This window comes from Saccopteryx bilineata, chromosome 2, assembly GCF_036850765.1.
Source record: "Saccopteryx bilineata isolate mSacBil1 chromosome 2, mSacBil1_pri_phased_curated, whole genome shotgun sequence".
Classification (NCBI taxonomy): domain Eukaryota; kingdom Metazoa; phylum Chordata; class Mammalia; order Chiroptera; family Emballonuridae; genus Saccopteryx; species Saccopteryx bilineata.
In genome coordinates this window covers 95,012,702-95,028,897 of record NC_089491.1, presented here as the reverse complement: position 1 = coordinate 95,028,897, position 16,196 = coordinate 95,012,702, and the positions used below count along the sequence as shown (strand labels likewise).

General features: G+C 48.0%; 1 protein-coding gene across 1 annotated transcript in view; it reads left to right on the top strand.

Annotated features, from left to right (window-relative positions):
• LOC136322271 (17-beta-hydroxysteroid dehydrogenase type 3-like) overlaps nt 1-15,800 on the top strand; it is a 53,276-nt gene extending 37,476 nt beyond the window's left edge. Inside the window, 8 exon segments of the mRNA XM_066254372.1 lie at nt 812-879; nt 2,469-2,504; nt 5,313-5,347; nt 6,703-6,784; nt 7,413-7,478; nt 10,853-11,002; nt 15,527-15,729; nt 15,731-15,800. Coding sequence (XP_066110469.1) covers nt 812-879; nt 2,469-2,504; nt 5,313-5,347; nt 6,703-6,784; nt 7,413-7,478; nt 10,853-11,002; nt 15,527-15,729; nt 15,731-15,800 — 710 coding nt within the window.
• Nucleotides 15,801-16,196: the final 396 nt, after the last annotated feature.

The window sequence follows — 16,196 nt, the reverse complement described above, 5'->3', positions numbered from 1 at the left end:
CCTGGCGTGCGGGGCCCCGGGTTCGATTCCCGGCCAGGACACATGGGAGAAGCGCCCATTTGCTTCTTCACCCCCCCCCCTCCTTCCTCTCTGTCTCTCTCTTCCCCTCCCGCAGCCAAGGCTCCATTGGAGCAGAGATGGCCCGGGCGCTGGGGATGGCTCCTTGGCCTCTGCCCCAGGTCGCAGCAGAGTGACGCCCCCTGGTGGGCAGAGCGTCGCCCCTGGTGGGCGTGCCGGGTGGATCCCAGTCAGGCGCATGCGGGAGTCTGTCTGACTGTCTCTCCCCGTTTCCAGCTTCAGAAAAATACAAAAAAAAAAAAAAAAAAAACTTTCCAAGAATTTTTGGGTTGAATATGACTATTATTTTTCTTCTTTTCCAAGGGAGATAGACAGACTCCCGTATGCACCCCAATCTGGATCCACCCGGCAACCCCGATCTGGGGCTGATGCTCTGCCCATCTAGGGCCATGCTAACAACCAAGCTATTTTTAGTGCCTGAGGTAGAAGCTCCATGGAGCCATCCTCAGTGCCTGGGGCTGATGCGCTTGAACTAATTGAGCCGTGGCTGCAGGAAGGAAAGAGAGAGAAAGAGAGAAAAAGAAAGAGAAGAGAGAGGGGTATGGGTGGAGAGGTGATGGTTGCTTCTCTTGTGTGTCCTGACCTAGAATTGAACCCAGGACATCCACACATTGGGCCAATGCTCTACCACTGAGCCAGCCATCCCAGGTTGAATATGACTGTTTTTAATGCTCTCACTACACATCTGCCACCAGCTCTTCTGACATCTTTCTGTCTTGTCTCTCCCTGTCAGTCAATAATGTTGGAATGCTTCCAAGTCTTCTCCCAAGCGATTTCCTTAACACACCAGATGTCATCCAGGTATGTCTGTGCTTTCTGTGGATGAAGTCCTCTCACCAGGTACTGGGTTCCCTGGCTGGATCCTCACTGGGGCCTGGGAAGGGTGTCTGGGCAAAATTCTGTATTCCTGGTCAATGCCTGGAGGCTTCCCTTTTTTTCATCTTAGCACTTGACACGCAGAGAAGGGTACCAGAGTTCATGGTCATCTAGGATATAGTCATCTTTCCCCTTCTCTACACATCAAAACTTACCTTCCTACTGGCCCAGTCTTTTGGGACCCTGTGCTCTGCTTTATAAGGGGTAATACTGCCTGAAAAATGTACAGTTGTGTGTGCAAGCGGGACAGGTCTGCGGTTGGGGTATTGGAAGTTCAGCAAGCTTGGCTCAGACCCATGGCTACCATTGGTCATGAGAACATTTGTTATGCATTGAGCAGACCTTGAAGGTACTATTTGTTATGTCTTTGAAGGCCCTGATCTTTGAAGTCATGGGGTTCTACTACTTCTGAGCAGGCTGTCACATTTCCTTTCTCTGATTCTGCAGGGATTGCAATGGTCCCATGTCAGCTCTGAGTCTACTGCATGGGAATAGAATTCCAGATTGCTTGGACATCACTGCACATCCTTGCCAAACCCCTTCTTGGCCATATGTCTAGACCTGTGGTCCTTGCTTCTGGCAGGAATATGTGTGCCTCCATTAAGCAGATTCCATTCCTGCTTCTCTTTCTCTAATTATGTCTGTATTTGTGCCTGTTTCTGTCCTTCTGTTCCTCTCTGTCTGTCTTGGATGATTCTAGTAATTTCTTTATCTGACCTCTGTAGCCCAGAACCTCTCTGTTACATTGTACAACCATTAATCTTTCTATTCTCTATGTTGTTGTCTTCTTTTTTATTTATTTTTTCTTAAGTGAGAAGTGGGGAGGCAGAGAGATGGACTCCCACATGCACCCCAGCCAGGATCTATCTGGCAAGCCCCTTATGGGGTGATGCTCTGCCCATCTGGGGCTGCTGCTCTGTTGCTCAGCAACCAAGCCACTTCAGCACCTAAGGCAGAGGCCATGGGGCCATCCTCAGCACCCTGTGCCAACTTGTTCCAACCGAGCCATGGCTGCAGGAAGGGAAGAGAGAGATAGAGAGAATGGAGAGGGGGCGTGGTAGAGGAGCAGATGGTCACCTTTCCTGTGTTCCCTGGCCAGGAATCGAACCCACGACATCCACATGCTAGGCCAATGTTCTATTGCTGAACCAACTGGCCAGGGCTTATGTTGTCTTCTTCTAGACCCACACATGCTGACCTCTCTTCCTCCAGCTGGAAATTAATTCTCTCCCTTTGAAAAACAGTGTCCATATGGCTCTAAGTTGTTGAGGAAACTCTCAATTGACTTCTATTCGAGACCACACTTTAGAGAACTGTAGCATGATGTCGGATGTCTCCCAGTTCCAGTGCACACTTGCTGAACATCAATTAGGAGACTAATCTGCTGGCTAAGCGAGTGAAGGAACAGCTCAGACGTGCACTTTGCCCACTGTGTGATTCTTTAGCACTGACTGCATTTCAAGAGAATTTTTCAAGTGATCTGGCTGATCTGTGATTATGGTTATTTATTACAGAGCCTCATCCATTGTAACATCACCTCAGTAGTGAAGGTATGTGATCAACATATGTACTAAATGCATTAAAATGTAGCAGCTATTGAAATGTGGCAACACAGGAGAACTGGCCCTTTCCCTGTGGAAGTAGAATTCTCTGAAAATGAACTGGATTTAATTGGGAAGTCGTGTACAATAGAAACCTTTTAATTGTCTTGTTCTGTTTTCATCAAGTACGGTGATAGACTCATTCTCCCTAGTGTCTGAATCCTATTTCTGCATTCAGTGTTGTCATATGTCAGAACACATTAGACCTGACAACGCTGAACCCATTCTGGATTCCAAGGTGACTTTTAAAAAATATTTAATACTTTCTTTTGATCCTATTCTTGTGAATAGAGAAAAACTCACTCTGTGTGAAAAAAAAAGACAGAGGGCACAGTGTGGGTCTTGTGGACTCTTGTTCAATAAATATTTGTTGAAGTTCATGCTCATAGGTATTTCTGATCCCTATTCAGTTACAGTTAGCTGGGCAGCATTGGGCATGCTATTTAACTCCCTCGAATTTCAGATTCTTCATCTGCTAATAAAAGTGTTGGACTAAGTGTTGTGTTAGGTGCCATTCCGCACAAGCACTTAGACTCCACTACCACAAAGCTGTCCTACTCTGTGTCCTGAAGTGAATAATAAAAAAGGCGCCCCCTGGTGGGCAGAAAATTTGGGGAAAAGTGTTGCTTAAGAGTGGCCACAACCTGCTGCGTGGTGAGTAGATGGTACTGATGTGTAAACACTGTGTTTTCCTTTCTTCTGTATGTCAAGAGCCCTCTAAATGGCTTGTGAGCTACTGCTGGGCTTTCAACCCCACTTACCCAACAGCTGGCTCAGTACACAAAATTCGCAATGCCCACGGAGGCCCTTGTGACCCTTCAGTTAAGCCCAGGGAACTGCAGCAGAGGATCAGGCATGATTCCTGATTTCATGGATCCGGGACCCTGGTTGGGGAGCAGCAGAAGTCTCGGTCCCACCTTGAAGTCATGGACTGGCAGTGGAGGACTGCTTTCCCAAAGGAAAATCCATTGCTCTCAACCTAGGGAGAGGGGATGAATGTTGAGAAGACCCCCCCCCCCCATTTTTTTTCAGATGGATAAGTTGGGTTGAAAAAAATTATTTTAACTGTTGGTTGTTTTTCTGTAAGAATCTTGGTATTTTGTAGTTTCCCACTAAGTTTTTATTGGTATACACATTCTTTTATGTGGAGCAATCAATGGCTTTTTGAAACTCCCAGCTGATGCAATTGTAAGTTCTGCATGTCCAACTGTTCTTGGCAGCCTTAACACTAAGATTTTTCACAGTATTTTACACATTGATCTTTCAGGCTTGGTCCATTTGATCACAGGTCTTCCCAAATGTATTCGATAATCCTCTGATTCCTTTAGCAAAGAAATGCTTTGATTTACTAAAAAGTTATTTTATATATTGCTAGACACCAAATTCCCTAAATAACAGAGAAAACACACCAGAGGTTAGCTTGTAAATATGCCATCCACAGTTGTCCATGCTGGTTGGAGTCATGACAAGTATCAACTATTCCAAAGGAGTCATCTGGAAATAGCGATCTCTGTCAAGGGCAGAGAGGGGAGATGAGTTCAGAGCAAAGGGGAGGTGAGATCGGAGACTAAATACTGGGAGCTTAGTGACAGAGACTCACAAAGTCTGATGTCACCTCTGTAATTGGGATTGCTAGTCCAGTGAAGCTAATGAATTTATCTGGGAAATTTTGAGCACATGCTGGTGGGCCCCAGTGACCATTTCAGTGGTGTTGGAGAAAGCAAGGAAGGGTGATGGCACAATCTAGCCCTTATCCTTCTCTCGTCTCCCTTAAAATCCAGGGTTTCAGGAGGCAGTGCCGTGGGTTCTAGGGAGCACCCCCAACACCCCCGTTCCTGCCACTGACCCTGAGCAGTGACAGTTTTGCTCTGGAGACCCCTGAATGGGCTTAAGGGCCTGGCTGATGAACTGGGAGTGGGGGCAGGGACACAGCCTACTAAAGTTTCCACAGAGCTCCTGGACAACATGAGGAAATAAGCAAGACTTGTCTTCTGGGCCCTGGTCTGATTATTTTTCTGCCTCTCCCCATCCATCTGGTTCTTCTCTGTCCCCAGGCTGCTCCCAGACACGGCCTGATTCCACTCAAATGTACTTTGAGAACATTTTAGTCCACACAGTTGCCTCCTCCATAGTTCTTAAAATGTGTGCCTTATAGTTATGATGTGAAACGCTCTTTTAATGGGATGTTTAAGCTCCAGTAGCTGCAAACAAGACCTCTTTGGGGGAAGAAGGTTGGGAGGAGGAAGGGACTTCTCAATACTGCAGTAATTCCAACAGACAATTCTGTCTAGAGGACTGTTTCACAGACCACCTACAAGTTGCTTATGTGGCTGCTGTTGAGTGGACAGATGTCCTCCATCTCAACCCTTGTACTTGAGATGCCTATGGACACTTATGTGGTTTCCTGATGGCCCCGGATCCTAGCTCAGGGCCAGGGTTTATGACGAGCAGCCCACTGTTGCCTATCTCCCAGAGTGAAGCATGCTGGGAGCCTCAGTGCTGATCCACGGCCAGAAGCCCATTTCCACAGGTTTTCACTCATTTTTCAGGCTTCTGAGCACTTTGTCCAGGCTGCCTCCTGTGGGTTCCAGCCAGACCCAGTGTTGCCAGGATCACCTCCAGCAGGTGTCAGCGGGTCCCAGGGCCACCTGAGCGGCTGCAGTCGTTCTCCGCTTCCTCTTGCACCCGCTTCTCCGTCGCACTGCCCATCGCTGTCCGGTTCCTTTGTCGAGGCTTAACTCTGCCCTTCTCTTACAGATGACACAGCTAATTCTGCAACACATGGAATCAAGGTAAAGCCTTTTTTTGAAAAAGTGTGGAGCCCTGGTCGGTTGGCTTAGTGGTAGGCATCGGCCTGGCATGCAGGGGGCCTGGGTTCGATTCCCGGCCAGGGCACACAGGAGAAGCACCCATTTGCTTCTCCACCCCTCCCCCTCTTCTTCCTCTCTGTCTCTCTCTTCCCCTCCCGCAGCCAAGGCTCCATTGGAGCAAAGTTGGCCCGGGTGCTGAGGATGGCTCTGTGGCCTCTGCCTCAGGTGCTAGAATGGCTCTAGTTGTGACGGAGCAATGCCCCAGATGGGCAGAGCATCGCCCCCTGGTGGGTGTGCCGGGTGGATCCTGGTCGGGCGCATGTGGGAGTCTGTCTGACTGCCTCCCCGTTTCCAGCTTCAGAAAAATACAAAAAAAAAAAAAAGGCGTGGAGCCACATGGTTTCCCTGGCCGGGCAGTCAGTGTACTTGGAGACTGGGAGGCCCAGGGCTCAGCTGGCTGCTGCTTGAACAAATGATAAAACTGTGATGAAAGGACATGGAGGTTCCAGGAGAAAAACAACATTCTGGGCCCCGCTGGCTTTGCAAGCTGAGAAGCATATTCGAAGGTCAAATGTAGTGTACACTTGAGGGAGGAGAGAACAGCAGACTCAGCACACATTGTATTACAAATGCTAACTTCTGTTGAGCATAAAAGAAACTTCAGAAGTTGGCCTGAGACCAATACCATCTCTTTGTTATAATGAGTTTCAGCTCTTGTCAGAACAAATACTCCAATATCTGGTGAAAATTACTACCGAGAGCGCCTCCATTTATTCCATGTCTGTATCACCCTATTACAACACCCATTTGGGGGCTGTTTTCTTTCAGATGCTGTTCATTAAAAGCAAATGCCCGATAGTTTTATCTTCTCTAGAGGAAGAGGGGCTTGGTCTTGTATTCTAACATGTAGTTTCTTGGTTTTCCTGAATTAAACTGACTCACAGGAATGGATTAAAGAGATTAAATTTCAAAAGGATAATAAGGGCCCTAAAGGCTGGTGTGGGGTGTCCGTGTGAGCAGATGACGGGTTGTGGGATTCCACTCAGGACACACATCTGTCTTGTGGGTCATCTTTAAGAGTCAGAGGGGACCTGGCGCTCCTGTGGCCACAGCTGAGAGAGCAGGATGTCTTCCCCATCTTGTCTGAGCTCAGCTGGTTCCTGCATTCTGTGGGGGAACCTTCGCTGCCGCAGAACTGGTTCCCAGTCACAGGACTCCGAGCACGCGCGGCGAGGGAGGATGGGGTTCCGCGTTCACCGGAGCCTCTTTGTCATCTTCCTTCCCAAGGTGCGGTCAGGTGGCAAAGCAACTGACGACTTTGTGCTTCTGCCTTTTAGGCGGAAAGGGCTCATCTTGAACATTTCCTCTGGGGTGGCCCTCTTCCCCTGGCCTCTGTACTCCCTGTACTCGGCTTCCAAGGTGAGTGACAGCACGTGGCTCGAGTCTCCTTCTCCCTCTTCTTTCTCCCAGTTGGCATTTTCCTTTGGTCATCTGGCCAGTCGGTGGACAGGCTGCCAGGAGGCACTCTTCTATGGATGGGTCAGAGCCAGTCGGCAGGTGTCTGGGTGCCAGTGAGACAAAGGCGCTGCTCCCCGCTGACGGGGTCCTGCAGCGGCACCGCAGGGCAGGCGCAGCCCCGCCTCCAGCCCTCACTCACCTCCCCGCCTGGGCGCCCTGCTGCCTTCCGGCCAGCAAGTAACACACAGTTTCCTTCCTGCCCTGGAGGCCCCACAGGTGTCCCCAGGCCCTGGTCTTCACAGCAAACTCTCGGGGGAGGGGTGCTCTACACAGGGGACGGGTCCCCCTGGGTCGGGTCATTTATGTGCAGTGGCCCGAGGTGTATTTATCCCAAACTGTATGTTCCCACTGATTGAAGGGGATCTTCCAGTCCAAGAAATGAAGTCCTAGCTTTCCTTTATCAAGATAAGCCTCTGCACTTTAAGATAAAGTGGTAGCGCCCTCGTGGTGCCCGTTGCAATCAGAGTGGTTGGTTCCTCTGGAGAAGCCAGCGCTGGGTCCTGAGGTGTTTGTTCTCCTTCCTGTCCAGGCTTTCGTGTGCACGTTCTCCAAGGCTCTGCGCGCAGAATACCAAGCGAGAGGGATCACCATCCAGGTGAGGAGAATAGTTCTGAGCCCCTCCCCCCAATAGGAACCCCAGATCCACACGGAGCCGGGGCCACTGCCCCCTGCAGGACTGGAGGCTGTGTGCAGACCGGGCAGGTAGTCTGGATGACACTGGGAGAGTTCCTGCGGCCAGTGTGGTGGCGGCTGTGCTATCACGGTTCTGTCTGCTGCCACCCTGGCCCAGGCCCTGGGTGCAGGGGCAGGAAATGGGGCACGGGGGTGAGTGCCCAGGAACGCTGTCGACCCTCTTGCTACCTGATCCTGCATCAGAAATTGGGGTCTTGTTGACCGTCCTTGACTTTCCAATGCAGGTACAGGAGGAGGCTCAGGAGGGACGGATGGTGGAGAGGGAGCAAGACAGCACTGGGCTCTCGTCCCTGCTGGGGCAGTGGGGGTGCTGCCCTTGCAGCTGCTCGTCTGTGAGGGGCCACAGAGACCCTCACACCCTGGGTCCTGAGCAGTTGGGAAGAGGGGCTCTGCTTCCCCTTTCACCAACCGCGGCAGACCCGCTGTGGAGGCCTCCTCGTCCTAACTGTAATCAGATCGGGTTGTCACTGCTTCTGTAGGCTGAGCAATGTGACACCTGAGATGTCAGTGATATGCACATGGTTGGCTCAGCAGCAGAGTTAAGTGGTTTCTAGAACCAGGAATTAAAAGTTTACAGGGATTTTTCTTGTTGATGTTGTTTGGGAAGAGGTTGTATGACACACCATTAGAAATGGAAAAGGCACACTCACAGTGATATCTTTAAAATTGTTGGTGTGCATTCTGATTTTCAATTAAAACACTCAGGCAAGACCATCGCAGGTGACTGTTCTTATCAATTAAGCAGCTATAGGGCAAAGCTTAGTCAAAGGCAGATGTGAGTTATTGGTGAGACCTTTGCAAATAACATTGACTTCCCCCCACAGTGAGTAACTGTAATAGCCATGCCACTAGACCACAGTGCTGTTCTTTGCCCCTCGAACTAAAGTCTCACCTACCAGATATTTTTCCTTCCTATCCACCTTCCAACTCCCAGCTGAAGACAGATTCCTTTTGCAGAGGTGCTACCCCATATAAGCTGTTCGCTGCAGTAAAAAATAACCCTTAAAATCTCAGTGACGTAACACCATGGAGATTTATTTCTCACTCATGATGCGTGTTCACTATGAGCTGCCAGAGGGAACTCGCTCACTGTAGTGACACAGGGACCCAGGCTGACGGAGCAGCTGCCATCTCGGATACGTCAGGTGACGTACCAGAGAAAACGTGGTAGGAGATATAGAGGATCTTGCTTTGCTAATTAAGGGCTCTGGCTCAGAAAGGACACATGTCACTTTTGCTCATGCTCACTGGCCAGATCTGGTCACATGGTCCCACCCAAACGCAAGGGTCCAGGAAGTGCGATTCTGTCACGTGTCTAGAGGAAACAGGAACTAGAAATATTTGGTGGGCAACACTAATGATTACCAGAGCTACTTGGTTACTTGCCATGTGACAGTCTCAGCATCATCTTGATCTTGGTACTTGTGCTCCAGAGATGCTGTGACTGCCAAGTTAGTGGCTCCAAGGAGCAGCAGGGTTGGGAGGAGGCAGTTAGGGAGGCGAATCCTTCCTGATGTCAAAGCCGTGGAGCTGCTCTCCCAGCAAGTTTGGGAAGGTGAGAAGACTCCCTGACCTTTCAACACCACTGCCCTCTCCCAACACTATGTAATTAGAGCTCAATAAGTATCTGTTAAATGGACAAGAACATATGTACTGTAGACCTGAGTTTCATTTTCAAATCCCAGTTCTGCCACTTACCACCTGTGTGATCCTGGAAAACCTGCTTAAACTCTGTGAGCCTCAGTTTCCCCATCTGTAGAAAGGGTTTACAATACCTGCTCACTTCTCTAGGTTATTATAAAGATCTATGAATAAACAAGTATGCAAGTTTCACCGCTATTTATTGAGTTTCTATGTTCTACAATAAGGTGTTTTGTCAATCAAATTTCACTGTAGAAATGAAAATACTTATTATTTCCCAACTTGGAAACTGTGGTTGGAAATAGATGTTTCTATATCTCTCTAAGAGTAACACTTTGAGATCTTTGTAGAAAAGTGTTACACAAATTAATAATTGCATTCAATTGTATAATTAGACTCAATCATGAAAAACATCATTTCAAATGTTATGTGAAGGAAATATGATATGATGAAAATTGCAAATGTGATGTAAAGAAAAATAAAACCAAGAAAACAAGCATGGACCTTTTTCCTCTCTGAGGATGCCAGGTCTCTGTGTCCGGGAATCGAGTAAGGAGCCCCGTCGTGGAGCCTCATGCCAGGCCCCCAGCTGGTGATGCCATGGGTGGGAACATGGTGTCATACTGGGAGGGTGCAATGTGTGGTTGTTTATTTTCTTACCACAACAGGAAAGATCATGAGCTTTGTGCTATTCCTGGCTCCTAACTGAAATGTGAAAGTGGGGACCCAGGTGTGTTAAATTGCCCTAACTTTGGCTATATATGTTAGAAATAAAATTCTGAGATAGGGTTGCCAGATAAAATACAGGACATCCAATTAAATTTGCATTTCAAATAAATAACAAATACATTTTTCAACGTGCGTATATCCTGTGGACTACTTGGGACATAATTATAATAAATTTGTAGGGCTGCTTTTCTGGATTCATTTTAACTGAGTACCCTGCATTTTTTTTTATTTTTATTTTTCTTAAGTTGGAAACGGGGAAGGCAGTCAGATAGACTCCCACATGCACCCGACCGGGATCCACCCGGCATGCCCACCAGGGGGTGATGCTCTGCCCATCTGGGGTGTCGCTCTGCCACAATCAGAGCCATTCTAGTGCCTGAGGCAGAGGCCACGGAGCCATCCTCAGTGCCTGGGTCAACTTTGCTGCAATGGAGCCTTGGCTGCGGGAGGGGAAGAGAGAGACAGAGAGGAAGTAGAGGGGGAAGGGTGGAGAAGCAGATGGGCGCCTCTCCTGTGTGCCCTGGCCAGGAATCAAACCCGGGACTCCTGCATGCCAGGTCTACGTTCTACCACTGAGCCAACTGGCCAGGGCTTGCCCTGCATTTTTATTTTCAAAGGCTAGCAGCCATGTTCGGAGAGATGGCTCTTGTCCTCATTACTTTGTGTGCGCTTGGCCACCTGGTGGCATGTGGCTAAGGCCTCATCCTGAGTCAGTGGCAAAGTGAAATGCGGAGCCTGGTCCCGGCTCTGGGCCAGTTCTCCGCCTTGTCAGCGCCCCCTTATCATTGTGGACCCTGAAGCTTTCCACAGGAAGAACAGAGCTGGGGAATGAAAAGGTGCTGATGTGGGGGCTCACTTCTTAGGCCGGGCGGACTTCCTGTGTTACAGCTTTATCTCCCATTGTAGGTGCTGACCCCATATGCAGTCTCAACCCCAATGACAAAGCATTTCAGTTCTGGCCTGATAACCAAGACTGCCGATGAGTTTGTGAAAGAGTCACTACGTTATGTCAGGATCGGGGAGGAAACCTGTGGCTGCCTTCTCCATGAAATCTGGGTAATTGATAACTTCGCCTTTCTGGGAGCAAGTGAGGACAGGGGTGCAGGCTGTTGGTGGCCTGGGTGCTCGGCCCATAGGCAACCCCCAAGTGGAATATTTCACCTTGATTGGCAACATGTGCTGACTCCCATTATTTAAGTCCTCCCCCATGGTTGGTTTTAAGCTTCCCACATGTTGTTATAGAGCGACAGAGCGTGAACCTAGGAGTGTGCACAGGTGGCTCTTGTGAGCAGTGCAAGCTGGTTCCTGCTCACCACAGACTCCATCAAATATGGAAATAAGGTTCAATGGCACCCGGAGTTCTTACCATACCCAGGCTGCTTTTAGACACAAATAGAAACATGAAACAATGAAACGGTAGATGGGAATACTGCTTGCTACTAGTGAAAACAAACACAGTTTCAGTGTGGTTCTGTTTCTGGCATCACCTGGAATTTTAGGCAGATCTGAGTTTTGCTGCCGTCTCATTTTCACAGGCCCTTGGTAGAAAGAACACGGAAACACTGGGAGAGGGGCACCAGGAAGAGGACGTGCTCACCGGGAGGGAGGGAGAGGGGCACCAGGAAGAGGACGTACTCACCGGGAGGGAGGGCGAGGGTGGCGCTTTTCCACGGACACTTCTCTCCAGTTTGAAGTTCCTCAGGGCTGATCCTACAAGTGACTTGTTTACTGGGAAAGGGTCACAAAACCCTTATATTCTAGCAATGACATTCACGCACATATAACTACACTTCTGTCAACAACAGACCGCACATAGGATGGTGGCCCCATAGATGACCATGGAGCAAAGTTCCTATGGCCTGGTGACTCATCGCCATATGGCGTTGCAGTGCACCGTATCACTCACGTGTCTGTGGAGACGCAGGTGTGCACAGAGCTACTGCGCTGCCGGTTGTATACAAGCACAGCACGTGCAGTTATCTGTACAGCGTATCTCTTGAGATGATAATAAGTACTGTGTTACTGGTTTATGTATTTACTGTTCTGTACTCTTTCTACTTATGGAAAGTCTGCAGTAGACAGTGTGCCGCGTGACAGTGGCGGCAGCCTCATACATCTTGTCTCTTGAGTGAGTCGTTTTTTCTTGTGCTTGATTGAACCATGTGTTGTCTTGTTTACCGTGGCCCCTAAGGGTACAAAGCCCACTGTTAATGTTGCCAGTAGGAAGCCACGTTGAGTGATTGACCCAACCATGAGTGAACAGTGATTAAGGACCACGGAGGTGGAAGATCAGTAACGGGTATTGCTTGCCAGTCAAGCAGGTCCCCTTCCTCCTCAGCTACAGTCATAAAGAATGAGAACAAAGGAGCTGTTAAAGGGTCTGTTTATTGAAGGTGACAAGACAACAATCTGAGAAGGGCCTGTATCAGACATGGGACATTTCCAATGACCTGGGTTGAAGACCAGACACAGAAGTGTATCCCTCTCAGAGCCACGATGACCCTGGCCAAAGCAGAAGGTTTGTGTTATTGAAAGAAAAGCCTGCACTTGTATGTGATGTTGAATTTCTTGCTAGGTCTGGGTATGTTAAGCAGTTCAAGAAGAGTTATTCATTTCATAATGAGAAAGTGAGTGGTGATTTGGCCAGTGCTGATGTGAAGGCAGCTGAGGAACTTGTGGAAACTCTAGAGAAGCTGATTGTGGAGGAAAGTTACTCACCCGAGCAACTGTTCAGTGTGGTTGAAACGTCTTTATTCTGGAATGGATGCCTGAAAGGACTTCCATCCACGAGGAGGCTAAGGTGTTTAAGGACAGAATAGCTGTCTGGCTTGGGGGCAGTGTCTCAGGCTGTGGATGGAACACTGCGACCTGGCACAGTGAGGACCGCGGGGCCTTCAGGCATGTCAGTGAGCACACTCTGCCAGGGCCCAGGGGCCACAGAAAGTCCTGGGTGACTCAGCTCGTCTTCCAGGTTGTCCTCCTCAGTGGCTGTGCCAACAACATGGAGAAGGACTGTTTGGAGAGCACGGGACACGTCAAGATTTTGTTTATTGTTGACAGTGTCCCCAGACCATCTGATTTTATTGCCGATCTGCATCCTAATATTAAAGTGCTGTTTCTCCCTCCAAATACTACCTCTTGGATCCAACCACTGGATCAAGGAGTTGTAACAGCGCTTAAGGCCCACTGCCTGTGGGGCACCTGTGCCCAGGCTGCCGCTGCACCCGGGACAACACTACCGCCATCCTGGAGAAGTGACAGCTGTGACTGCGTCAGGAACCTTGCTCGGGCTTGCGGTGAGATCACCACGGAGTCCATGAATGGCATCTGGAAGAAGTTCATCAATGACTTCAAAGTGTTTGCCAAGAATGACGAGGCTGCAAAAGTCAACAAGACTGTGGTCCCCGGGTGTGGGTGAGGTGACAGTGAGCTCCTAGAGGTGGTTCCCGAGGAACTGACTAAAGGGGAGTTGTTTGAACTGGAATTGGAATGCATGGCTGAGGAAGAGGTGGAGGAAAGGAAACTGCAGTAGAAGGAAAATAACCTTTAAGAAGATTCAGAGAAGGGTCTAGCAGAAGTTTTACAGCTCCTTATAAAGGTTTTCATTGATTAAAAAACACCAAAAGGTTTTCATTTAAAAAGAGGAATGTTCATGTTGCATTATCAGCTTACAAGCAGATCTACGATAAAAAAAAATAAATAAAAAAGAAAAGAAACAAGTTAAACAAACCACCATGGACATCTTCCCAAAGGGGTGACACTTCCCCAAAAAGAGCCTCTGCCAGGTCCTCCAGCAGGTGCTCTAGGAGACGCACTGCTGTCGCAGGAGCTGCCCACATGGTGCCTGTCATTGCCCTGGAAGACCTTCCACAGGGACACGAGTTGGAGTGGAGACAGTGATATTAGTGATCCTGACCCCATGAATGCTTAGGCTAATATGTGTGTTCGTGTCTTAGATTTTAACAAACAAGTTTAAAAAGTAAAAAATAAAAAAAATAGGAAAAAGCTTATAGGATAAGAATAAAAAGAAAATGTTTTTGTATAACTATAATGTGTTTGTTTTAAATTGTTGTTACAAAAAAATTAAAAGTTAAAAAACTAAAAAGTTTACAAAGTAAAGTTATAGTAACCTGTTCAATTTATTATTGAAAAATAAAATATTTTAAAATAAATTTAGTGTTGCTTTAGAATACTGTGTTTATGCCTGGCCTGTGGTGTCGCAATGGATAAAGTGTTGAACTGGAATGCTGATGTCGCCAGTTCAAAACCCTGGGTTTCCCTGGTCAAGGCACATATGAGAGTTGATGCTTCCTGCTCCTCCTCTCTCCCTTCTTTCTCTTCTGTTCTCTCTCTCTCCTCTCTAAAATAAATAAATAAATTCCTTAAAAAAAAGAATACCGTGTTTATAAAGATTACAGTAGCATCCAGCATTGTCCTAGCCTGACTATTCCCCACCCTCTCACTCACTGACTCACCCAGAGCAACTTCTAGTCTTGCAAGCTCCGTTCATGATAAGTGCACTACACACATGTACCATTTTTTTTTTTATCTGTAACCATCTTTAAATTAAAAAATTTCCCCATTGATTTGAGAAAGAGAAAAGGGGGAGGAGACAGTAATAGAGAGGGAGGTAGAAAGAGAGAAAGAGAGAGAAGCATTAACTTGCTGTTCAACTTAGTTGTTCCCTCTAGTGGTGCACTCACCAATTGCATCTTGTATGTGCCCTGACCAGGGCTTGAACTTGTGACCTTGGCACACCAGGACAGTGTTTTATCCATTGAGCTACTGGGTCAGGGCTTTAAAATATTTAAATGTACTTTTACTATATTCAGATATATTTAGATACACAAATACCACTGTGTTTAAAAGCCTTCAGTGTTCAGTGCAGTAACATGCTGTGCAGGCTTGTTGTCTAGGCGCAACAGGCTGTCCCACACAGCCTAGGGGTGTAGCAGGAGACACCATCTAGGTGTGTGAAAGTGCACTCTAGGATGTGCACACAATGACAAAGTCATCTAATGATGCATTTCTTAGAAAGTATCCTCCTCGTTAAGTGACACATGACTGTGCTAAAAAATTTTGGGACTTCAGTAGTCAGAAAAAATATTTTTTAGTTTTTTTTTTTTCTGTATTCCTCTGAAGCTGGAATCGGGGAGAGACAGTCAGACAGACTCCCGCATGCGCCCACCAGGGGCGACGCTCCGCCCACCAGGGGGCGATGCTCCGCCCCTCCGGGGCGCTGCTCCAGTGCCTGGGGCAGAGGCCAAGGAGCCATCCCCAGCGCCCGGGCCATCCCCGCTCCAATGGAGCCCTGGCTGCGGGAGGGGAAGAGAGAGACAGAGAGGAAGGAGGGGGTGGGGGTGGAGAAGCAAATGGGCGCTTCTCCTATGTGCCCTGGCTGGGAATCGAACCTGGGTACCCCGTACGCCAGGCGACGCTCTACCGCTGAGCCAACCGGCCAGGGCCAGAAAAAATATTTTTTAAAATGATGACTATCATTTTAGTAGTAACTTCCTTGTTTTAGTAGTAACTTCCTTGGTCTTTTGTTCACCCCAACACTCACGTTGTTGTCTATTTAAGGCGAGCTTTCTGAGCCTGATCCCATCGTGCGTCTTCTACAGCGGTGCATTCAAGAAGCTACTCCTGACTCGTTACACCAACTACCTCAAGCAGAACACCAACGTTGGATAGTCCACGGGGCCGAGGGGCCATCCAGCATCATTCCAATCACTGAGTTCTGCACAGGCCACAGAGGACCAAGAAGAAGACTGTCACCATCACCCCCGAAGCTAGAGGGCCACGGCACAGATACAGCACCCAGAATACAACTTTTGTGCCATTTTGCTCATCTTAAAATCAAGGACTGGAGACTGGCATTAAACTTTTCCAGAGCAGACAAAGCCAGTTTACTCATACAAAACTAAATTTAGCTTATTCTGTAAGGCTAATGATGTGATTCAGGACAGGCTGCCCCAAGATATGTCACTTTGGCATATTGCTTATTTTGAATTAAAGTTACTTAAGAAACAGCAAAAGCACTCTGACTCTTCTTTTGTTCCCTGTGTAATAGAAAATGCTGTTGTGACCATCTTTGGAAAATACAATGAGCTACACTAATTAATCTTATTATAAATGTTTGTCTTAGCATATATTAATTAAAGGGAATTACTTAGCATTTCAACTATTGATGGAACAACTTACAAAAGTGTAGACATTGTTTGTAAACCTTCACATCAAATCCTGGTGAATT